General features: G+C 46.9%; 1 protein-coding gene across 1 annotated transcript in view; it reads left to right on the forward strand.

Moving 5' to 3' along the window:
* Positions 1–1,265: 1,265 nt before the first annotated feature.
* LOC139379573 (collagen alpha-1(VII) chain-like) overlaps positions 1,266–25,599 on the forward strand; it is a 104,953-nt gene continuing 80,619 nt past the window's right edge. The window contains exons 1-10 of the mRNA XM_071122388.1: positions 1,266–1,357; positions 6,300–6,480; positions 6,887–7,046; positions 8,010–8,103; positions 9,949–10,122; positions 13,760–13,923; positions 19,738–19,867; positions 20,192–20,308; positions 23,729–23,884; positions 24,583–24,699. Of these exons, the coding sequence (XP_070978489.1) occupies positions 1,282–1,357; positions 6,300–6,480; positions 6,887–7,046; positions 8,010–8,103; positions 9,949–10,122; positions 13,760–13,923; positions 19,738–19,867; positions 20,192–20,308; positions 23,729–23,884; positions 24,583–24,699 (1,369 nt within the window). The 5' untranslated portion in view covers positions 1,266–1,281. The remainder of the gene's footprint in view (positions 1,358–6,299; positions 6,481–6,886; positions 7,047–8,009; positions 8,104–9,948; positions 10,123–13,759; positions 13,924–19,737; positions 19,868–20,191; positions 20,309–23,728; positions 23,885–24,582; positions 24,700–25,599) is intronic.

The following is a 25,599-nucleotide window of genomic DNA, read 5'->3' on the forward strand; positions in this document are numbered from 1 at the left end:
ACACACACAGACCGGACGGACGGACGGACGGACGGACGGACGGACCAATTAGCTATGGTGTCTTAGCCTAGCTCAGGGATTAATCAGACCTGGTATGTGAGTTCCAGGGCTAGGAGTGGGAGAAGGCTTCAGGGCAGGGGGCTCGACTAATCTCTTCCCCAGGATAGGTGTTCTGGTCTGGGGGACCGTGGCAGGCCAGGTATGCCTCAACGCCGAGGTAGATGCTATGGCTCCCATTCCAGACGACCTTGATTCTGTGGGGATGGTTATGCAGTTTAGACTATATGGAATATAATGATCAGGACCATGAAATAGACTTGGGACAAATCTGGGCCTTAGTTATAGGCTATAACTTTATCTCATCATTTGATCAGGTCACATTGTCGGGAAAAAGACTCATATAGTAGTTAACTGACTGTTATCTACTGAAAGGGATAGGCATGATTCACCATCTGAAATGTCATGGCTTTGATATGATTTCATGAATACTGTGAATATTTTACTATCGTGATGGTGTTCACTTGCTTAGAGCAGGGTGTTGATTTAGTATATCAGTGTTGTTCGCTGTGAGATGGTGAATGTTCATTGTGCCTAATTGCTTAGCTTTTTTCAAGGGAGCTGTCAACAGTCTCCATAGTAACAACCTTGGTACTGACGTGTTGCAGACAGGAGTATATTCATGGCCATGTGCACAAATAGGAGTCCTGCCGTGAAGTCTTGATCGCCCAGGGTCCTTCCAAAGTGAACATTCGTTAAGGGCTCCACATTGTGGTAGCCATGTTCAACTGTGTGAAACATCACACTGACTGTTAGCTACTGAACGGGATGTGATTCACCATCTGAAATGTCATGGCTTTGAAATGATTTGGGGAATATTTGACTATTGTGATGGTTCTCAGCTGCTTAGAGGAGGGTGTTGATTCCTGCATGGGAAACAAATTAGTCAGCTGAATACAGGGATATGTAAGTGTAGCAGATATTATCGTGAATCATACTCATGAAGATAGAGACCTACCTGAGACCGTGACGATGTCCTCTTTCTGGCCTGACATGCTGACCTGGGATCAGTCTGATTCAACATGTGATAGTGTTGTGTAGAAAACACTCATGTATGGGCCTTGTTTAACTGTTTCACGTTGTTGCTTTCAGAAAAGATAGAAGAGTCTGAGCTGAATCTTAACGAGGACGTGGATCTGTCGGAGGAGATCTGAGGAGACGACCAGGAACAGGAGAGAACAAGAGAGAACAAGGAGGGATAAAAGAGGAGGAGGAGGACAGAGCATGGGCCATTCCTGCTTGTGGATTTTTCTGCTGTCCCTGTCTCTCTCCCACCAGGCAGTCACTGAACAGGCAGAAGGTATTGGATTTTACCTCTTTCTCTCTCTCCATCCCTCTCTCTGCCTCTCTCTCTCCCCCTCCCTCTCACCATTTCTCTCCTGACCATTCCCTTTCCTCAGCTTTCTCAACATCTCTCACTATCTCTCTCTGTTTCTCTCTCTCTCCGTCTCTCTCCCCCTCCTCTCGCTCTCCGTCTCTGTTCCTCCTTATCTATCTCACCATTTCTCTACTTGTTCCACTTATCTCCCTGTATCTCACCAAACCTTCCTCTCATTATTTCTTTCCATCCCACCCTCCATCTCGTTCTATGTGTCTCCCCACCACCCACTTACCCTTTCCTTTCTCCTCCTCTCTCTGTCCTCTCCTTCTTCTCCTCTCTCTGTCCTCTCCTTCTTCTCCTCTCTCTGTCCTCTCCTTCTTCTCCTCTCTCTGTCCTCTCCTTCTTCTCCTCTCTCCATCCTCTCCTTCTCCTCTCTCCATCCTGTCCTCCTCTCTCCATCCTGTCCTTCTCCTCTCTCCATCCTGTCCTTCTCCTCTCTCCATCCTGTCCTTCTCCTCTCTCCATCCTGTCCTTCTCCTCTCTCCATCCTGCCCTTCTTCTCCTCTCTCCATCCTGTCCTTCTCCTCTCTCCATCCTGTTCTTCTCCTCTCTCCATCCTGTCCTCCTCTCTCCATCCTGTCCTCCTCCTCTCTCCATCCTGTCCTTCTCCTCTCTCCATCCTGTCCTTCTTCTCCTCTCTCCATCCTGTCCTTCTCCTCTTTCCATCCGGTCCTTCTCCTCTTTCCATCCTGTCTTTCTCCTCTCTACGTCCTCGCCTTCTTCTCCTCTCTCAGTCCTCTCCTTCTTCTCTTCTCTCCATCCTGTCCTTCTCCTCTCTCCATCCTGTACTTCTTCTCCTCTCTACGTCCTCTCCTTCTTCTCCTCTCCACGTCCTCTCCTTCTTCTCCTCTCTCCATCCTGTCCTTCTCCTCTCTCCATCCTGTCCTTCTCCTCTCTCCATCCTGTCCTTCTCTCTCCATCCTGTCATTCTCCTCTCTCCATCCTGTCCTTCTCCTCTCTCCATCCTGTCCTTCTCTTCTCTCCATCCTGTCCTTCTTCTCCTCTCTCCATCCTGTCCTTCTCTCTCCATCCTGTCCTTCTTCTCCTCTCTACGTCCTCTCCTTCTTCTCTTCTCTCCATCCTGTCCTTCTTCTCCTCTCTGTCCTCTCCTTCTCTTCTCTCCATCCTGTTCTTCTCATCTTCTCTCCACCCTGTTCTTCTTCTCCTCTCTCCATCCTGTCCTTCTTCTCCTCTCTCCATCCTGTCCTCCTTCTCCTCTCTCCATCCTGTCCTTCTTCTCCTCTCTCCATCCTGTCCTCCTTCTCCTCTCTCCATCCTGTCCTTCTTCTCCTCTCTCCATCCTGTCCTTCTTCTCCTCTCTCCATCCTGTCCTTCTTCTTCTCTCCATCCTGTCTTTTTTTCTCTCATGCTCCGTCTATCTGTTTCAGACACAAGTGCTAGACTAAATAATGTCTGTATGTCCAGTATGTCTAGACACCTGGATGGACTAGGCAGGTAGACAGTGATGCAGACTCAGTCACTCTTCCATCTTTAGACAGGGCATTCTGAACATCTGGGAGCCTCCAGTTCACCACTATCTGTCAGACTACAGTCCACTGTCAAATCTTGGCCTTAGGTTTGGTACTGTACATCATACCTGTGTCAAATACATATGTCAAATCTGTTCAAATACTTTAGCTGGGCTTCATTTGGTTTGCCCGGTACATCAGAACCAATAGCATAGTCCCAAAAGTGCAAATTCCAAGCTAAATCAAATGCATGTCTGCTAGAGGTTTACTGTACACAGCTTCCGATGTTCTTGGATGCCATGGAAGGTTGAATTAGACAATCAACTGGCTAAAGATGAACTCTCAGGGTGGAATCTGATTGGCAGCCAGTAATGCATTTTTTAAATTTTTTAACTTTCCAACTATTGGAATGAAACAATGTTTGTGCAACACCTACCAACCTCGCTGAGAGGTTCTTTCAGTGTAATGGCTGAGGTTCTGAGGTTGAGGCCCAGTCAGGCTTCCCCTTGAATCTGCAGCAGTACTATAATTCTATGCTTACGGTGTTTAACTGACAGAAGGCTTTAGACTGGGCTTGATTTAAACACCAACGTCACTGACTCTCATGTTCTGTGAGATTAAATGAATTTAAATATAATTGTTTTACGTTACCTTTTTCCCCAAAGTAGAACTTAGATGGTGCAGATGGAATTTTGTCAAATACACCAGCCTGGCTGGCAGCTGTGTTGAAACTAGAGGAACCAACTCAAGACTAAAGCCTGTCTGGAAAGGTACCATTGGAGTAGCAACTGTTGCCATTCTTGGGGCTTGTTCTCTTTTGTCAAAGATTCACACATGGATCCAAGTTATTATGTCCCAATATTAGAATGTAGTGAATAATAACAGACTATTGACTGTACTGTATTGTTAGATGATGATATGTAGCAACTAGGTAGACAACAGTGGACAGGTGCTGAACTATAATGACCCTTCACCATGTGTTGTCTAGCAATTCTAGACATGTGGTTCTCACCTGCCAGACAAAGTATGCAGTCTGGACATTTGATCTTTTCCCCTCAGTCTGTCTATCTGTCAGTCTGTCTATTTGTCTGAACAATGTATGTGTTTCCTCTCTGTCTGTCTGTCAGTCAGTCAGTCTCTCTGTCTGGACAATTTACATTCTTTCCCATCTGTTTGTCTATCCATCTGCCTGTCTGCCTGTCCGTTCGTCGGTCCGTCCTTAAGTCAGTCTGTCTATCCATCCATCCTTCAGTCAGTCAGTCAGTCAGTCTACCTGTCTGTCTGTCCATCCTTCAGTCAGTCAGTCAGTCTGCCTGTCTGTCTGTCCATCCTCCAATCCTCCAGTCTATCCATCTGTCTGTCCGTCCGTCAATCTGTCTGTCCGTCAATCTGTCCGTCCGTCAATCTGTCGGCCCGTCAATCTGTCCGTCCGTCAATCTGTCGGCCCGTCAATCTGTCCGTCCGTCAATCTGTCGGCCCGTCAATCTGTCCGTCCGTCAATCTGTCCGTCCGTCAATCTGTCCGTCCGTCAATCTGTCTGCCCATCAATCTGTCCGTCCGTCAATCTGTCCGCCCGTCAATCTGTCCGTCCGTGGTTTGGTTTGCTGCCTTTGTGAAGCTTGACTTAGGAACCGAGCTCAGTCATGACTCACACTGTCGTTTCCCATGACCTGTAAAGGTTTAAGCATGCGTCACAGACTCCATTACATGGCGATGTGGCCAGAGGCAGTTTGTCGGTGTAGTCTCCAAAACGGTTCCCTGTGATACTTAGTCTCCTGACTGTAGAATGGAGGATATAGTTTTGTGAGCAGGAGCAGAATGCTGGTCCGCGGTGAGCCGGGACATATGTCACCCCCGCTGAATCCCGGGATGGCAGCCAAGGAAGGGTAGGATAAAAGAGGAGAGGAAAGCGAGGGAGGACAAGGGGAAAGGAGAGAGGCTGAGTTATCACATAGAGCACAATCACTGGACCGTATCGTCTATTCCCTGTTGTAATCTATTCTGTCACGGTAATACTGGGGCACTGACAGGGACAATGTGTGTGTAGACTGTTCGTGTGTGTGTATGTGCGTGCGTGCGTGCGTGTGTGCGTGTGTGTGTGTGTGTGTGTGTGTGTGTGTGCGTGTGTGTGTGAGAGTGAGTGTGGCTAATATGGCAAGTAATACGGTTCATATAGTGGGTGTGTCCGCCACAAACACACACATTTACATCCATTACCATGCAACAGGTGTGCATCTGTTCCAGTGTGTGTGGTTATGCAAAGAGACCCAACACCTATTCTACCGCCCGGTGTGTGTTTGAGCGGACGCGGGGGCTGGCCCCACTTTAGGCTGTTTATGTTGCTATTCCAAGCCTTCCTCTTCGCTGTACTAAAATGTTACTGCTGGACTGCTCAGAATATTGATGGTCTCAACGCCTCACCTGTGTGCCATTAAACATTCATAGGAGCCTTGTGGTGCGCTGTCTGTGACAGCAGAAGGTTGGCCACGGAAATGTATTACCTGCCGAGGCTGGTAGCCTAGCAGTCAAAAGTGTTGGGCCACTAACCGAAAGATTTCTGGTTCAAATCCGCAAGGTGGAAAAATCTGCTGTTCTGCTCCTGAGCAAGGCAGTTAACCCCCAGTAACAACTGCTCTTCAGGCACCGATGACTACGATTAAGGAAGCTCCCTGAACCTCTTCAATTCGGAGGGTTTGGGTTAAATGCAGAAGGTTGTGCAACTGACTAGGTATCCCCTTCCATATTTAATGGAGGTATACTGCCACCTTGTGGTAGAATGGGGAAACACTGTTTGGAGAGGAGTGGGGTGAAGTTGGCCCGAGATGCTGATTGTGGGTCAGTTTGGCATTTTTGCCACTAATGTTTTTTAGAGTCCAATTGGCTCATTCATCCCCCCTCCTCTCCCCTCTAACTATTCCGCAGGTCGTTGCTGTAAATGAGAATGTGTAAAATAAAGGTTCAATAAAATAAAGGTTCACCCTGGAGCGTGGACAGAAACAGATCAGTTGAGTTTCTGGTTTCACAGAGAACGAAACATGAGAGGAACAATAGGTGAAATGAAGCTACATTAAATGAAGGAGAAGGCTTTGGAATTCAGGTTGAATAAACACACTCTTTTTCTTCTTTGTTTTGTCTTCTCTTGTGAAATGAACAGGTGCCAACGCTCAGTTAATCTGGCCTTTATTGTCCCCCGAGGCTGAGAGAAATCCCACTCAACTAAAAGATGCAATGGAAGGGATGCAGAGACGCACATCTTCTCATGCTGAATACAGACTGATATACAGACACCCCTGCAGGACATCTGCAGTCCTCCAACCCCGAATTCTGGGAAATGGAATGGAATCTTGCAACACTAAACCACTAAACCAGTCATATATCTGCTCTTCCCCCAGCATGTCGGACGGCGGAGCCTGCAGACCTAGTGTTCTTGGTGGATGAGTCGTGGGGCGTGGGCCAGACCAGCTTCTCCAGGGTTAAAGACTTCATCTCGGCCATCATCAATTCCTTTCAGGACAGCGTGGTGGGGTCCGAGGGCATCCGCTTTGGCGTCACCGTCTACGGAGATATACCCAGGTCTATATGGCTATAGGTCTGCCGGGTTGGGCAATGTTATCCGCAAAGGTTACTTAGGAACATTTATGTATTTGCATAAACATTCCTTTACCCCTCTCTCCAGGGGTAAGATCTGGCCCTGCAGGCTTTTGGTACACCTAATTTAACTAATTAACTAGTCATAGTCTTCAATCAGACAATAATTGGTGTTACTGCTTTGACTTTGTCTAAAACATCTTCAGTGAATTCCTAAAGACATTTTCCTAACTTCACTCCAGAGTTGCAAAGAAGCTCGGGACTTTTGCTCTGTCTGTATTAGGCCCTGTTAGGATCCATAGAGCCTCGCTGCTGATCAGTATAGACAGGCTGTTCAACCCAGGAATGACTCTTCTGCTCTCTCTCTCTCTCTCTCTCTCTCTGTCTTCAGGATGCGTATCGCCCTGACAGACTACAGTAGTCTCGAGGAGGTCCTGAGGGCAGTAAAGGACCTCCCCTTTGAAGGCGGGGCCAGTCGAACGGGCGACGCCCTCCAGTTCCTGGTGGATTATGTCTTCAGTGCGGCTATCACCAGGGACAATACCCCCAAGGTTAACTACTGTGCATCTCAGGAGATTGCTATATGTGGTCCCTGGGATGTTAAGCACTTCTCCAGGCATTGTGAGATCTGATAGTTAGCAACCACAGGAGGTTGGTGGCACCTTTATTTGGGAGAACAGGCTCATGGTAATGACTGGAGTGGAATCGGTGGAATGGTCAAATACATCAAACAAATGCTTCCCAGTTGATTGATACCATTCCATCTGCTCCGTTCCGGACATTATTTTGAGCCGTTTCCCCTCAGCAGCTGTTAGCAACTGCACTTCTCCTTGAAGTGTTACACTGCACTATCCCAGCTGCACCTGGGATAACATGTCAGTCATTGAGATTCTTCACAGCCCTGCAAGTCTCTCACACACACACACACACACACACACACACACACACACACACACACACACACACACACACACACACTGCAAGTCATGCTGAACCACAGCTGATGTGGCAGAGAGAGAGCAGGATTAGGCTGACATATTTGACTTCACCACTCAGAAGGCTGAGCACACACACCATAGCCACATCAGGTGCATATTGATGTGCTCTCACCCCCTCCTCCCCTCCTCCCCCTTACCCTCTCCCCCCACCCCCATCAATTGGGGCCTTAACTTTCGACGAACTGCAGTGAATTTTTCATAATGGGGAATTATCATTCCGCAGTGTTTTAAGTTTCACACTGCGTTATTGCATTATGCATGTAATTATGAGTTAAAACATGTCAAATATCTCTAAGGACAGGGCTTGTTTTTAGAATGTGCTATTTCCAATGAAGGCAAGTGTGCTCCCTACGAAGGAAGATCTAGTTAATCTAGTAGAGCGGGTCTAGTTTGTCTAGTTCTGTGCAATTGTGTGTCGCTATTGGAAAGACCCTTGCAGTAAATACGGATTGTAGTTGTATATTCTGGTAGATCTGTAACATAGAGCTAGTTTGATTAGATTTTCCATGTTTGCAGATTGCTGTCCTGATCACAAACGGCCGTTCGGATGACCAGGTGGATGGGCCGGCCAAGGCTGTCACAGACAATGGAATCTCTATCTATGCAGTGGGTGAGTCTGGAACGCTGTGATTATATATTCATACCACATCCCTGCAGCGTCCTGGAGATTCTATCCAGCTTACCTAGCTGCTGTGCCTTAGGTGAAAAATGAATGTGGTATTTATGGTATATCATTGAAGTGTGTGTGCTTGTGCCTGCGTGCATTTGCAAGTGTGTGATTATGTGTGTGTTGAGCCTACGTGTGTGATTATGTGTGTGTTGAGCCTACGTGTGTGATTATGTGTGTGTTGAGCCTACCTGTGTGATTATGTGTGTTGAGCCTACGTGTGTGATTATGTGTGTGTTGAGCCTGCGTGTGTGATTATGTGTGTGTTGAGCCTGTGTGTGTGATTATGTGTGTGTTGAGCCTACGTGTGTGATTATGTGTGTGTTGAGCCTACGTGTGTGAATATGTGTGTGTTGAGCCTACGTGTGTACATCTGTGTATCAGTCACTGTGTGTTTTAAGTACTGCATATTGCTTACACTTCATGCACTCCATGACCTATCTACCCATGTGTGACTGCAAACAGTACATAGACATACAGTACATAGACATACAGTACATAGACATACAGTACATAGACATACAGTACATAAACATGCAGTACATATACATAGAGTACATAGACATACAGTAGATAGACATACAGTAGATAGACATACAGTACATGGACATACAGTACATAGACATACAGTACATAGACATACAGTACATATACATAGAGTACATAGACATAGAGTACATAGACATGCAGTACATAGACATACAGTACATAGACATACAGTACATAGACATGCAGTACATAGACATTCATTGACATGTGCAGTGAGAGTGTCTCTGCTCTCCTCAGCCCAGAGACAGGAAATAATTACAGCTCATTAGCCAGTGGTGACCTAATTACAATGATTTTTCATCAGGCTTTTCTGTGCCCCCCCCTCCCACCCCCACTGACACGGAGGCCGGGTCCTGGCATTCATCATCCCTATAGAGGGAAGCATCAGTTTGATCAGCTAGCTCCTCTCTGTCTCTCACAGCTGGACAGAGCCAGCTAACACAGGCACTACACAGTACACTACACCACCAGAGCAGGGGGGGGGGGGTGATCAGTCAGCGCCTTATGATGTGTCTGTCTGTGGCGGGGGGGGGGGGGTTGTTATCTGTGTGTGGGGTTAGGGGAATTGTGTGTGTGTGCGTGTGCGTGTGTGGACATGTGAGCGTGTGTGGACATGTGTGTGTGTGTGTGTCTCAGGATATATCTCTCATCTCAACACATTGCGTGAGCTCCATCACTCTAAACCCCTTGACACTCTAACAGTATGAGCAGTTAACAGAACATTGTGTCTCTCTAATCGCATTTGGAATGGAACAAGATTCACTTAATTCCCTGTACAGTACTTTGTCATGACAAATGGACACTATGATAGATCAATGCTAACTAATGAACAAAATGAATAGATAGATATACTATATAGGAGCAACTAGGACAGAATGGATGAACTCTCTCTAGTAGTTCTGAAAACAGATTTCTTTGCATTGCTGAATGCTATTTTGGTGCCATATTGGGTGTACTGAAAAAATCATTTTTACAACTATGTCCATTCTAGCTTTTATAGGTAGGTAGCCTAGTGGTTAGAGCGTTGGACCAGTAACCGAAAGGTTGCTGGATCGAATCCCTGAGCTCACAAGGTAAAAATATGTTGTTCTGCCCCTGAACAAGGCAGTCCATCCTTCTTTCTCTCTCCCTCCATCCTTCTCTCTCTGTCTTTCTCTCCCACTTTTCTCTCTTGTTCTTAACTTATTTGCCTAGTTAAATAAAGGTTAAATAAATAAAAAATGTAAATGTTTCTCCTAGGGGTGAGAGGAGCCGACGAATCAGAGCTGCGCAGGATTGTGACTGAGCCCCACGAGGAACACCTGTTGCTAGCCGCTGACTTCTCTCTCCTGGATGCTCTCCTGCCCAAACTGTCCCGAAGAATCTGTTTCACCGCCTCTGAACCCCCACGCCCCGTCAAACACACCCCGGCCGGTGAGAATTAGTTCCAACCACTGATCCAGGATCAGATTGCTCACCTCCAATCGTAACCCTAACCATTAGAGGGGTGAAAAGAATCTGATCCTTTATCAGTGGTTGAGGGCAACTTCGAAAGTACCTACTCCTGAGAATGCCCAGAGATGTTCTGCTATGCAGGTATCTTTGTGTAGTGTGGCTAGATGTCAGCTGTTCTGCCCATGGTTATTGTATATGAGTATATATTTAAACAGGTTATTTTGTTTAGTGGTGTCTGGTACGTACTTTGTATGTTCTTTATGTTTTAACCCCTTCATGTTTCAATCTCTGTTTCTCTCCCTCCATCCTTTTCTCCCTGTCTTTCTCTCTCACTCCATCCTTTTCTCCCTCTCTTTCTCTCCCTCCATCCTTTTCTCCCTGTCTTTCTCTCCCTCCATCCTTTTCTCCCTCTCTTTCTCTCTCCCTCCCCTCCATCCTTCTTTCTCTCCTTCCATCCTTTTCTCCCCCTCTTTCTCTCCCTCCATCCTTCTCTCCCTCTCTTTCTCTCCCCCATCCTTTTCTCCCTGTCTTTCTCTTCCCTCCATCCTTCTTTCTCTCCCTCCATCCTTTTCTCCCTGTCTTTCTCTCTCCCTCCATCCTTTCTCCCTGTCTTTCTCTCCCTCCATCCTTTTCTCCCTGTCTTTCTCTCCCCTCCATCCTTCTTTCTCTCCTTCCATCCTTTTCTCCCTGTCTTTCTCTCTCCCTCCATCCTTTCTCCCTGTCTTTCTCTCCCTCCATCCTTCTTTCTCTTCCCTCCATCCTTCTTTCTCTCCCTCCATCCTTTTCTCCCTGTCTTTCTCTCTCCCTCCATCCTTTTCTCCCTGTCTTTCTCTCCCTCCATCCTTCTTTCTCTCCCTCCATCCTTTTCTCCCTGTCTTTCTCTCCCTCCATCCTTCTTTCTCTTCCCTCCATCCTTCTTTCTCTCCCTCCATCCTTTTCTCCCTGTCTTTCTCTCTCCCTCCATCCTTTTCTCCCTGTCTTTCTCTCCCTCCATCCTTTTCTCCCTGTCTTTCTCTCCATCCCTCCTTCTTTATCTCCCTCCATCCTTTTCTCCCTGTCTTTCTCTCCCTCCATCCTTCTTTCTCTCCCCTCCATCCTTCTTTCTCTCCCTCCATCCTTTTCTCCCTGTCTTTCTCTCTCCCTCCATCCTTTTCTCCCTGTCTTTCTCTCCCTCCATCCTTTTCTCCCTGTCTTTCTCTCCCCTCCATCCTTCTTTCTCTCCCTCCATCCTTCTTTCTCTCCCTCCATCCTTTTCTCCCTGTCTTTCTCTCCCCTCCATCCTTCTTTCTCTCCCCTCCATTCTTCTTTCTCTCCTTCCATCCTTTTCTCCCTGTCTTTCTCTCCCTCCATCCTTTTCTCCCTGTCTTTCTCTCCCCTCCATCCTTCTTTCTCTCCCCTCCATCCTTCTTTCTCTCCCTCCATCCTTCTTTCTCTCCCTCCATCCTTTTCTCACTGTCTTTTTCTCACCTCCATCCTTCTTTCTCTCCCCTCCATCCTTCTTTCTCTCCCTCCATCCTTCTTTCTCTCCCCTCCATCCTTCTTTCTCTCCCTCCATCCTTCTTTCTCTTACCTCCATCCTTCTTTCTCTCCCTCCATTCTTCTTTCTCTCCCTCCATCCTTTTCTCCCTGTCTTTCTCTCTCCCTCCATCCTTTTCTCCCTGTCTTTCTCTCCCTCCATCCTTTTCTCCCTGTCTTTCTCCCCCCTCCATCCTTCTTTCTCTCCCCTCCATCCTTCTTTCTCTCCCTCCATCCTTTTCTCCCTGTCTTTCTCTCCCTCCATCCTTCTTTCTCTCCCTCCATCCTTCTTTCTCTCCCTCCATCCTTTTCTCCCTGTCTTTTTCTCCCCTCCATCCTTCTTTCTCTCCCCTCCATCCTTCTTTCTCTCCCTCCATCCTTTTCTCCCTGTCTTTCTCTCCCTCCATCCTTCTTTCTCTCCCTCCATCCTTTTCTCCCTGTCTTTCTCTCCATCCCTCCTTCTTTCTCTCCCCTCCATCCTTCTTTCTCTCCCCTCCATCCTTCTTTCTCTCCCTCCATTCTTCTTTCTCTCCCTCCATCCTTTTCTCCCTGTCTTTCTCTCTCCCTCCATCCTTTTCTCCCTGTCTTTCTCTCCCTCCATCCTTCTTTCTCTCCCCCATCCTTTTCTCCCTGTCTTTCTCTTCCCTCCATCCTTCTTTCTCTCCCTCCATCCTTTTCTCCCTGTCTTTCTCTCTCCCTCCATCCTTTCTCCCTGTCTTTCTCTCCCTCCATCCTTTTCTCCCTGTCTTTCTCTCCCCTCCATCCTTCTTTCTCTCCCCTCCATTCTTCTTTCTCTCCTTCCATCCTTTTCTCCCTGTCTTTCTCTCTCCCTCCATCCTTTCTCCCTGTCTTTCTCTCCTACCATCCTTTTCTCCCTGTCTTTCTCTCCCTCCATCCTTCTTTCTCTCCCTCCATCCTTCTTTCTCTTCCCTCCATCCTTTTCTCACTGTCTTTTTCTCCCTCCATCCTTCTTTCTCTCCCTCCATCCTTTTCTCCCTGTCTTTCTCTCCCTCCATCCTTCTTTCTCTCCCTCCATCCTTCTTTCTCTCCCTCCATCCTTCTTTCTCTCCCTCCATCCTTCTTTCTCTTCCCTCCATCCTTTTCTCACTGTCTTTTTCTCACCTCCATCCTTCTTTCTCCCCCCTCCATCCTTCTTTCTCTCCCTCCATCCTTCTTTCTCTCCCTCCATCCTTTTCTCCCTGTCTTTCTCTCCCTCCATCCTTCTTTCTCTCCCCTCCATCCTTCTTTCTCTCCCTCCATCCTTTTCTCCCTGTCTTTCTCTCTCCCTCCATCCTTTTCTCCCTGTCTTTCTCTCCCTCCATCCTTTTCTCCCTGTCTTTCTCCCCCCTCCATCCTTCTTTCTCTCCCCTCCATCCTTCTTTCTCTCCCTCCATCCTTTTCTCCCTGTCTTTCTCTCCCTCCATCCTTCTTTCTCTCCCTCCATCCTTCTTTCTCTCCCTCCATCCTTTTCTCCCTGTCTTTTTCTCCCTCCATCCTTCTTTCTCTCCCTCCATCCTTTTCTCCCTGTCTTTCTCTCCATCCCTCCTTCTTTCTCTCCCTCCATCCTTCTTTCTCTCCCCTCCATTCTTCTTTATCTCCCTCCATCCTTTTCTCTCTCTTTCTCTCCCCTCCATCCTTCTTTCTCTCCCTCCATCCTTTTCTTTCTATCTCCCCTCCCCATCCTTCTATCTCCCCTCCCTCACCCCCATCCTTCTCTCTCCTCTCCCCATCCTTCTCTCTCTTCTCCCCATCCTTCTATCTCCCCTCCCTCACCCCCATCCTTCTCTCTCCTCACCCCATCTTTCTATCTCCCCTCCCTCACCCCCATCCTTCTCTCTCCTCTCCCCATCTTTCTATCTCCCCTCCCTCACCCCCATCCTTCTCTCTCCTCTCCCCATCTTTCTATCTCCCCTCCCTCACTCCCATCCTTCTCTCTCCTCTCCCCATCCTTCTATCTCCCCTCCCTCACCCCCATCTTTCTATCTCCCCTCCCTCACCCCCATCTTTCTATCTCCCCTCCCTCACCACCCTTCTCTCTCTCCTCTCCCCCATCTCTCCCCCACCCATCCTTGTATCTCCCTCCCTCCATCTCCCTCCCCAGTGGAGGAGCGTGTGGTGGGTCCCCGGGACCTCCAGGTGAGTGAGCTAGCCTACAGTAGTCTGAGACTGACCTGGAGCCAGGCCACAGGGGACGTCACCGGCTACCGCCTCCTGGTCACCCCCCTCAGTCCCAAGGGACAGCTGCTGCCCAGCCTGCAGAAACAGGTGAATGGGAGGGGGGGTGTTGAGAGGTTGAGATGTTGTGGTAATAATGGTGGCTAAATGTTGAATGCCATCTCAGACGATGGGCTAAAATAGGATATTAGGAGTCAAGCCACCTGGGTAAAGTGCCTGGAATTGAATTGAATCAGGAATTGAATTGAAAACACTTTCTGAATTGGAAACTGAATTGACTCAAAATCTTGTTGGGAGGGTAAGGAGGGAGCTGAGATATGTGAACCTGATTGGGGGGTGGGAGGTGGGTAAGGTGGCACGGGGATGGGATGTGTGAGGTGACAGGATATTGGGCCCAGGACCAGATGGTGCTGAGTACAGACACAGAGACTAACCACAGCAGGATACTGATAGATAGAGGTGTGTGTGTGTGTGTGTGGCTAGTATGCAGTGAGGGAAAATCAGAAAGCAATATCACAATGACCTTGAGCTTTACAATATACTGTAATGTACTGTAATGTACTGTACACTACTCTATTTGTTGGAGAGTGTGTGAGTGTTCAGTTTTTGTGCATCTGTACAGAACATTTGCTGACGCTTTCTTCTGAACTATATTGTGACACTCACATTCTTAGTCTTTGTTTTGGATAGTTTGGTGTGTGTGTGTGTGTGTGTGTGTGTGTGTGTGTGTGTGTGTGTGTGTGTGTGTGTGTGTGTGTGTGTGTGTGTGTGTGTGTGTGTGTGTGTGTGTGTGTGTGTGTGTGTGTGTGTGTGTGTGTGTGTGTGTGTGTGTGTGTGTGTGTGTGTGTGTGTGTGTGTGTGTGTGTGTGTGTGTGTGTGTGTGTGTGTGTGTGTGTGTGTGTGTGTGTGTGTGTGTGTGTGTGTGTGTGTGTGTGTGTGTGTGTGTGTGTGTGTGTGTGTGTGTGTGTGTGTGTGTGTGTGTGTGTGTGTGTGTGTGTGTGTGTGTGTGTGTGTGTGTGTGTGTGTGTGTGTGTGTGTGTGTGTGTGTGTGTGTGTGTGTGTGTGTGTGTGTGTGTGTGTGTGTGTGTGTGTGTGTGTGTGTGTGTGTGTGTGTGTGTGTGTGTGTGTGTGTGTGTGTGTGTGTGTGTGTGTGTGTGTGTGTGTGTGTGTGTGTGTGTGTGTGTGTGTGTGTGTGTGTGTGTGTGTGTGTGTGTGTGTGTGTGTGTGTGTGTGTGTGTGTGTGTGTGTGTGTGTGTGTGTGTGTGTGTGTGTGTGTGTGTGTGTGTGTGTGTGTGTGTGTGTGTGTGTGTGTGTGTGTGTGTGTGTGTGTGTGTGTGTGTGTGTGTGTGTGTGTGTGTGTGTGTGTGTGTGTGTGTGTGTGTGTGTGTGTGTGTGTGTGTGTGTGTGTGTGTGTGTGTGTGTGTGTGTGTGTGTGTGTGTGTGTGTGTGTGTGTGTGTGTGTGTGTGTGTGTGTGTGTGTGTGTGTGTGTGTGTGTGTGTGTGTGTGTGTGTGTGTGTGTGTGTGTGTGTGTGTGTGTGTGTGTGTGTGTGTGTGTGTGTGTGTGTGTGTGTGTGTGTGTGTGTGTGTGTGTGTGTGTGTGTGTGTGTGTGTGTGTGTGTGTGTGTGTGTGTGTGTGTGTGTGTGTGTGTGTGTGTGTGTGTGTGTGTGTGTGTGTGTGTGTGTGTGTGTGTGTGTGTGTGTGTGTGTGTGTGTGTGTGTGTGTGTGTGTGTGTGTGTGTGTGTGTGTGTGTGTGTGTGTGTGTGTGTGTGTGTGTGTGTGTGTGTGTGTGTGTGTGTGTGTGTGTGTGTGTGTGTGTGTGTGTGTGTGTGTGTGTGTGTGTGTGTGTGTGTGTGTGTGTGTGTGTGTGTGTGTGTGTGTGTGTGTGTGTGTGTGTGTGTGTGTGTGTGTGTGTGTGTGTGTGTGTGTGTGTGTGTGTGTGTGTGTGTGTGTGTGTGTGTGTGTGTGTGTGTGTGTGTGTGTGTGTGTGTGTTTCTACAGCTTTGCCAGAGCCACAGGGCACAGCACTGGATTCTCAGAGTGGGTTGTTTGCGTGTCCTTGCTATGACACTGGTGTAGAACTCTGGAGAAAGATATTTTAGCATTCTCTAACAGAACCATTCCTGCAGGGACAATCAAGCTATGCGGCAGTACATAACTTGTGAAGGTGGTGAAGTCACAGAGGAGAGGATGGATGCAATGGGTTTGAGATGTACTTGAAAGAGGACTGTGGAATAGAAAAGTAACATTACAAACAAATGTGTTTTATTGTCAAATACACTGGATAGAGGCAGGGAAATGTGTTGTTTTACAGAGTCAGTCATAGTTGTATGTGCCCCTGGAGAAAATTAGGGATAAGTGCCTTGCTCAAGGGAACATTGAACAGGTTTTTTTCACCTTGACTGCTACGGTGTTCAAACCAACAACCTTTTGGTTACTGGCCCAACGCTCTAAACGCTAGGCTACCTACCACCCTACAACTGTTGCACATATCAGATCTATTTCACCTGATTCCACTAGTCCATTAATTATCAAGCCCTTGTATAGTTGAATCAGGTGTGCTGGTGCTGGGAAAGAACAAATATGTGTCACGGCTGACTGAGTGGTGAAATACTGGTGTAGAATGATTACAGAGTAGAGTGATTCTAGTGATGATACACTGAGTGGTGAAAGACTGGTGTAGAATGATTACAGAGTAGAGTGATTCTAGTGATGATACACTGAGTGGTGAAAGACTGGTGTAGAATGATTACAGAGTAGAGTGATTCTAGTGATGATACACTGAGTGATGAAAGACTGGTGGAGAATGATTACAGAGTAGAGTGATGATACACTGAGTGATGAAAGACTGGTGTAGAATGATTACAGAGTAGAGGGATTCTAGTGATGATACACTGAGTGGTGAAAGACTGGTGTAGAATGATTACAGAGTAGAGTGATTCTAGTGATGATACACTGAGTGGTGAAAGACTGGTGTAGAATGATTACAGAGTAGAGTGATTCTAGTGATGATACACTGAGTGGTGAAAGACTGGTGTAGAATGATTACAGAGTAGAGTGATTCTAGTGATGATACACTGAGTGATGAAAGACTGGTGTAGAATGATTACAGAGTAGAGTGATTCTAGTGATGATACACTGAGTGGTGAAAGACTGGTGTAGAATGATTACAGAGTAGAGTGATTCTAGAGATGATACACTGAGTGGTGAAAGACTGGTGTAGAATGATTACAGAGTGGAATGATTCTAGTGATGATACACTGAGTGGTGAAAGACTGGTGTAGAATGATTACAGAGTAGAGTGATTCTAGTGATGATACACTGAGTGATGAAAGACTGGTGGAGAATGATTACAGAGTAGAGTGATGATACACTGAGTGATGAAAGACTGGTGTAGAATGATTACAGAGTAGAGTGATTCTAGTGATGATACACTGAGTGGTGAAAGACTGGTGTAGAATGATTACAGAGTAGAGGGATTCTAGTGATGATACACTGAGTGGTGAAAGACTGGTGTAGAATGATTACAGAGTATAGTGATTCTAGTGATGATACACTGAGTGGTGAAAGACTGGTGTAGAATGATTACAGAGTAGAGTGATTCTAGTGATGATACACTGAGTGATGAAAGACTGGTGTAGAATGATTACAGAGTAGAGTGATTCTAGTGATGATACACTGAGTGATGAAAGACTGGTGTAGAATGATTACAGAGTAGAGTGATTCTAGTGATGATACACTGAGTGGTGAAAGACTGGTGTAGAATGATTACAGAGTGGAGTGATGATACACTGAGTGGTGAAAGACTGGTGTAGAATGATTATAGAGTAGAGTGATTCTAGTGATGATACACTGAGTGGTGAAAGACTGGTGTAGAATGATTACAGAGTGGAATGATTCTAGTGATGATACACTGAGTGGTGAAAGACTGGTGTAGAATGATTACAGAGTAGAGTGATTCTAGTGATGATACACTGAGTGGTGAAATACTGGTGTAGAATGATTACAGAGTAGAGTGATTCTAGTGATGATACACTGAGTGATGAAAGACTGGTGTAGAATGATTACAGAGTAGAGTGATTCTAGTGATGATACACTGAGTGGTGAAAGACTGGTGTAGAATGATTACAGAGTAGAGTGATTCTAGTGATGATACACTGAGTGATGAAAGACTGGTGTAGAATGATTACAGAGTAGAGTGATTCTAGTGATGATACACTGAGTGGTGAAAGACTGGTGTAGAATGATTACAGAGTAGAGTGATTCTAGTGATGATACACTGAGTGGTGAAAGACTGGTGTAGAATGATTACAGAGTAGAGTGATTCTAGTGATGATACACTGAGTGATGAAAGACTGGTGTAGAATGATTACAGAGTGGAATGATTCTAGTGATGGTACAATTTCTGAATACACACATGCGCGAGCACACATCCACACAAAACCATCCCCACAAACACCCTTACCAATTTCACTGAAACCTCTCCCTCTCTCCCTGTTCCTGTCCCTGTTCCTGACCCATTCCCTCTCCCTCTCTCCCTGTCCCTGTCCCTGTTCCTGACCCATTCCCTCTCCCTCTCTCCCTGTCCCTGTCCCTGTTCCTGACCCATTCCCTCTCTCCCTGTCCCTGTCCCTGTCCCTCTCCCTCTCTCCCTGTCCCTGTTCCTGACCCATTCCCTTTCCCTCTCTCCCTGTCCCTGTTCCTGACCCATTCCCTCTCCCTCTCTCCCTGTCCCTGTTCCTGACCCATTCCCTCTCCCTCTCTCCCTGTCCCTGTCCCTGTTTCTGACCCATTCCCTCTCCCTCTCTCCCTGTCCCTGTCCCTGTTCCTGACCCATTCCCTCTCCCTCTCCCGGTCCCTCTCCCTCGCCTTGTCCTTCTCCCTGTCCCTCTCTCTCTCCCTATCCCCTCCCTATCATTCTCCCTGTCTCTGTCCCTCTCCTTGTACTGCTCCCTGTCCCTCTCTCTCTCCCTATCCCTCTCCTTCTCCCTGTCCCTCTCCCTGGCCCTGTCCTTCTCCCTGTCCCTCTCTCTCTCCTACTCCCTCTCCTTATCCCTCTCCCTATCCTTCTGCCTGTCCTGCTCCCTGTCCCTCTCTCTCTCCTACTCCCTCTCCTTATCCCTCTCCCTATCCCCTCCCTATCATTCTCCCTGTCTCTGTCCCTCTCCTTGTACTGCTCTCTGTCCCTCTCTCTCTCCCTATCCCTCTCCTTCTCCCTGTCCCTCTCCCTGGCCCTGTCCTTCTCCCTGTCCCTCTCTCTCTCCTACTCCCTCTCCTTATCCCTCTCCCTATCCTTCTCCCTGTCCTGCTCCCTGTCCCTCTCTCTCTCCTACTCCCTCTCCTTATCCCTCTCCCTATCCTTCTCCCTGTCCTGCTCCCTGTCCCCCTCTCTCTCCTACTCCCTCTCCTTATCCGTCTCCCTATCCTTCTCCCTGTCCTGCTCCCTGTCCCTCTCTCTCTCCTACTCCCTCTCCTTATCCCTCTCCCTATCCTTCTCCCTGTCCCTCTCCTTGTCCCGCTCCCTGTTCCTCTCTCTCTCCTACTCCCTGTCCCTCTCTCTCTCCTACTCCCTCTCCTTATCCCTCTCCCTATCCTTCTCCCTGTCCCTGTTCCTCTCCTTGTCCCTCTCCCTGTCCCTCTCTCTCTCCTACTCCCTATCCTTCTCCCTGTCCCTGTCCCTCTCCTTGTCCTTCTCCCTGTCCCTCTGTCTCTCCTACTCCCTCTCCTTATCCCTCTCCCTATCATTCTCCCTGTCCCTGTCCCTCTCCTTGTCCTTCTCCCTGTCCCTCTCTCTCTCCTACTCCCTCTCCTTATCCCTCTCCCTATCGATCTCCCTGTCCCTGTCCCTCTCCTTGTGCCGCTCCCTGTTCCTCTCTCTCTCCTTGTCCTGTGTGTGTCGTATCAGACTGATCTGAAAGGTGATGAGAGGACATCTCTAGTGACAGAGCTGACTCCTAAGACAGAGTACTCTCTGACTGTCTACGCCATCTACCCTGGCCTCATTGGAGACTCTGCCACCATCATTACACAGACACGTGGGTTACAGAGGCACTAACATCAACAATCCCTCACACAGACATGCACCCACGCTAATACACGAGCGTGTTCACACATAGTAGCGCACACAGGTAAATATTGATAAGCATATACTCAAACAAACACCAGCTGAACACACTCACACATACACAGGTATTGTAAATATAGATCCACATGTATAGTTAATCTGCATGCAGACATTCACCCACACTGAAACGTACACGTCACATACCTGTGCTCATTTACAACCAGGCATTTTGAATACACACATGCCATTTCAAATGTACTCAACGTTCCAACATATGTTCCTTCCTCTGCCTTAGCCCCTGTGCCTCCTGTCTCAAACTTCCGTGTGATGGAGGAGGGCCTCTTCTCTCTGAGGTTGGCATGGACACCACCTCTAGGGAAGCTCGAGGGATACAAGATAGTCATCCCCAGATGTGAGTTGACTCCTGTATTGACATTACACCACATCATTAGTCTGATCCAGACTTGGGTTCAAGTAATATATCTTTCAAGTACTTGTAGTGTTTGTTTTAGACCGTCAAGAGTGCCAGGTGGCAGACGTTTGTACTTTTGGGACTGTTCTATTGGTCCATTGCAGTAGACAAACTTAATCAAGCACAGCTAAGGTATTTTAAATGATTTGAGTATTTGAACCCAGGTCTGGTCCCACTATAGTTCTTTCAGTTTAATTGAGGCTTCATATCATACAGGTCTCTTGAGGTTTTACAACAACTTTGACACCAGGTACAGAAGTTGAAAAGGGTATACATACAGTGCCTTTAGAAAGCACTCAGACCCCTTGACTTTTTCCACATTTTGTTATGTTACAGCCTTATTCTAAAATACGTACATTAAATGTTTAAAAAATCCTCAGTAATATACAATATACAATACCCCATCATGACAAAGTGAAAACAGGTTTTTAGACATTTTTGAAAATGTATTTAAAAAAAAACAGAAATACCTTATCTACATAATTTTCAGATCCTTTTCTATGAGACTCGAAGCTCAGGTGCATCCTGTTTCCATTGATCGTCCTTGAGATGTTTCCACAACATGATTGGAGTTCACCTTTGGTAAATTCAATCGATTTGACATGATTTGGAAAGTCACACACCTGTCTAAATAAGGTCCCACAGTCAACAGTGCATATCAGAGCAAATACTAAGCCATGAGGTCCGTAGAGCTTCGAGACAGGATTGTGTCGAGGCACAGATCTGGGGAAGGGTACCAAAAAATGTCTGCAGCATTGAAGGTCCCCAAGAACACAGTGGCCTCCATCATTCTTAAATGGAAGAAGTTTGGAACCACCAAGACTCTTCTTAGAGCTGACCGCCCAGCCAAACTGAGCAATTGGGGGAGAAGGGCCTGGTCAGGGAGGTGACCAAGAACCCAGTGGTCAACTCTGACAGAGCTCCAGAGTTCCTCTGTGGAGATGGGAGAACCTTACAGAAGGACAACCATCTCTGCAACACTCCACCAATCAGGCCTTTATGGTGGAGTGGCCAGAAGGAAGCCATTCCTCAGTAAAAGGCACATTACAGCCCTCAAGGAGTTTTTCAAAAGGCCCCTAAAGACTCTCAGACCATGAGAAACAAGATTCTCTGGTCTGATGAAACCAAGATTGAACTCTTTGGCCTGAATGCAAAGCGTCACGTCTGGTGGAAACATGGCACCATCACTACGGAGAAGCATGGTGGTGGCAGCATCATGCTGTGGGGGTATTTTTCAGAGGCGGGGACTGGGAGACTAGTCAGGTATCAGGAAAAGATGAACGGAGCAAAGTACCGAGAGATCTTTGATGAAAACCTGCTCCAGAGCACTCAGGACCTCAGACTGGGGCGAACGTTCACCTTCCAACAGGACAACGACCATAAGCACACAGCCAAGACAACGCAGGAGCGGCTTTGGGACAAGTCTCTGAATGTCCAGAGCCTGGACTTGAACCCAATTGAACATCTCTGGAGAGACCTGAAAATAGCTGTGCAGCAACGCTCCTCATCCAACCTGACTGAGCTTGAGAGGATCTGCAGAGAAGAATGGGAGAAACTCCCCAAATACAGGTGTGCCAAGCTTATACTGTCATATCCAAGAAGACTCAATGCTGTAATCGCTGCCAAAGGTGCTTCAACAAAGTACTGAGTAAAGGGTCTCAATACTTATGTAAATGTGATATTTTGTATTTTTAATAAATTAGCAAACATTGTGTGTAGATTGATGAGGGAAAAAAACAATTGAATAAATTTTAGAATAAATCTGTAACGTAACAAAATGTGGAAAAAGTCAAGGGGCCTGAATACTTTCCGAAGGCTCTGTTTCTCATTGTGACCCCTTCACTTTTCCTCTACTAGATATCATGCCTCTGATTACCCCTTCACTTTTCCTCTACTAGATATCAGGCCTCTGATTACCCCTTCACTTTTCCTCCACTAGATATCAGGCCTCTGATTACCCCTTCACTTTTCCTCCACTAGATATCATGCCTCTGATTACCCCTTCACTTTTCCTCTACTAGATATCATGCCTCTGATTACCCCTTCACTTTTCCTCTACTAGATATCAGGCCTCTGATTACCCCTTCACTTTTCCTCTACTAGATATCATGCCTCTGATTACCCCTTCACTTTTCCTCTACTAGATATCATGCCTCTGATTACCCCTTAAACTTTTCCTCTACTAGATATCATGCCTCTGATTACCCCTTCACTTTTCCTCTACTAGATATCATGCCTCTGATTACCCCTTCACTTTTCCTCTACTAGATATCATGCCTCTGATTACCCCTTCACTTTTCCTCTACTAGATATCATGCCTCTGATTACCTCTTCACTTTTCCTCTACTAGATATCATGCCTCTGATTACCCCTTCACTTTTCCTCTACTAGATATCATGCCTCTGATTACCCCTTCACTTTTCCTCCACTAGATATCAGGCCTCTGATTACCCCTTCACTTTTCCTCTACTAGATATCATGCCTCTGATTACCTCTTCACTTTTCCTCTACTAGATATCATGCCTCTGATTACCCCTTCACTTTTCCTCCACTAGATATCATGCCTCTGTTTATCCCTTCACTTTTCCTCCACTAGATATCATGCCTCTGATTACCCCTTCACTTTTCCTCTACTAGATATCATGCCTCTGATTACCTCTTCACTTTTCCTCTACTAGATATCATGCCTCTGATTACCCCTTCACTTTTCCTCTACTAGATATCAGGCCTCTGATGACCCCTTCTCTTTTCCTCCACTAGATATCATGCCTCTGATTACCCCTTCACTTTTCCTCTACTAGATATCATGCCTCTGATTACCTCTTCACTTTTCCTCTACTAGATATCATGCCTCTGATTACCCCTTCACTTTTCCTCTACTAGATATCAGGCCTCTGATTACCCCTTCACTTTTCCTCTACTAGATATCAGGCCTCTGATTACCCCTTCACTTTTCCTCTATTAGATATCAGGCCTCTGATTACCCCTTCACTTTTCCTCTACTAGATATCATGCCTCTGATTACCCGTCTCTTGCGGTGTCAAAACAACTTTGACACTGCGACAGCTACAGAATTAGACAGGGAGACATATTATGTCATAATCCCTTTACTTGACATCATGGCTCCCATTCTCTTGTGGTGTTATAACAAATGTAGTACCCGGTACAGAATGTATAATTGTCTTTATTGAAGGTAGTTATCTCTCCTGGTACAGAAGTTCATCACTCCTGGTACAGAATGTAACAGGGATACCTATTTTGTCTTAAACTCTGTAAACCCAGAAATAAAATCCAGCGTAATTTGTTTTATGTTTAAGTAGTCTGTCCATGAAAGATGAATTGTGTCCTGACCCCATGCAGCCGACCGGCCAGGACTGACCTATGAGCAGGTGCTGCGCGGCGACACCTCCTCCCATGTGATTGACAGCTTGGAGGAGGATAAGAAGTACACTGTCAGTATCTTTGCTATCTACCCCCAGGGCCCCAGCCAACCTGTCTCGATCGTCGGCAAAACACGTAAGTGACCCTGCTGAATGTGTCTACCAACAACTAGAATTTTAAATTTGAGTCATTTAGCAGACGCTATTATCCAGAGAGACTTACAGGAGCTATTAGGGTTAAGTGCCTTGCTCAAGGACACAAACAGATTTCTGGGATGCGAAACCAGTGACCTTTAGGTTACTGGCCCGACACTGCTAGTCTACCTGCCTAAAACCAATCCTATGCTTTGAAATCAATGAGTGGGAGTTTACAAGTTGTGGAACACTTCTAGAAAATGGTGGAGAATCAGGATGCTTCCATTGCCTTTGAAAGTGATCTTGACAATACAATCGAAGTCAATTGGTTATGAAATATATATTTCAACAGAAGCTTAACGCCCTATTTCACACCTTTCTGACTGTAATAAGTTGTGTTTCTATGATTGTCCACTAAGTGGCAGTGTAGCTTCTCCCAACATGTTGATCAGATTTCCAGGCTGTGGTCATGTATTTCACCATCTGTGGGTGATGCAGTTTGTCTGTTCTCCATCAAATTACATTGGTAAAATGTATGTAAATATTAAAGAAAAGGTATTCATTAGTGTTCCTCCCCTAACTGAGACTGTGTGTGTGTGTGTGTGTGTGTGTGTGTGTGTGTGTGTGTGTGTGTGTGTGTGTGTGTGTGTGTGTGTGTGTGTGTGTGTGTGTGTGTGTGTGTCTATATCTATTCTGCAGTGAAACTGGTGCCAGTGCAGCAGCTCCTGGTCCAAAACGCCACCACAGACACCGTCCAGGCCCGCTGGGGCTCAGTGAAGGGGGCCACGGGGTATCGCCTCACCTGGTCCTCCTCAGGTACTGGGACCCTATTAGCAGTGTGTTACCAAGATCACCCAGAAGACACATTGACCACTCAGACACAGTGTCTGTGAAATCACCATACAACATACAGCCTGCATACAGAGTATGCAGTGCCTTCGGAAAGTATTCAGACCCCTTCACTTTTTCCACATTTTGTTACATGACAGCCTTATTCTCATCAATCTACACACAATACCCCATAATGACAGAGCAAAAACAGGTTCACATTTACATAAGTATTCAGACCCTTTACTCAGTACTTTGTTGAAGCACCTTTGGCAGCAACTACAGCCTCGAGTCTTCTTGGGTATGACGCTACAAGCTTGGCACACCTGTATTTGGGGACTTCCTCCCACTCAAGGACATTCAGAGACTTGTCCCGAAGCCATTCCTACATTGTCTTGGCTGTGTGCTTAGGGTTGTTGTCCTGTTGGAAGGTGATCATTTGCACCAGTCTGAGATTCTGAGCGCTCTGGAGCAGGTTTTCATCAATGATCTCTCTGTACTTTGCTCTGTTCATCTTTGCCTCGATACTGACTATTTTCCCATTCCCTGCCGCTGAAAAACATCCCCACAGCATGATGCTGCCACCACCATGCTTTACCGTAGGGATGGCGTCAGGTTTCCTCCAAACATCATGCTTGGCATTCAGGCCAAAGAGTTCAATCTTGGTTTCATCAGACCAGAGAATCTTGTTTCTCACGGTCTGAGAGTCTTTAGGTGCCTTTTGGCAAACTACAAGCGGGGTTTCATGTGCCTTTTACCGAGGAGTGGCTACCATCTGGCCATTCCACCATAAAGACCTGATTTGGTGGAGTGCTGCAGATATGATTGTCCTTCTGGAAGGTTCTGTCATCTCTAGAGCTCTGTCAGAGTTGACCATCGGGTTCTTCT

The sequence above is a fragment of the Oncorhynchus clarkii genome, chromosome 21 (genome assembly GCF_045791955.1).
Source record: "Oncorhynchus clarkii lewisi isolate Uvic-CL-2024 chromosome 21, UVic_Ocla_1.0, whole genome shotgun sequence".
Classification (NCBI taxonomy): Eukaryota; Metazoa; Chordata; class Actinopteri; order Salmoniformes; family Salmonidae; genus Oncorhynchus; species Oncorhynchus clarkii.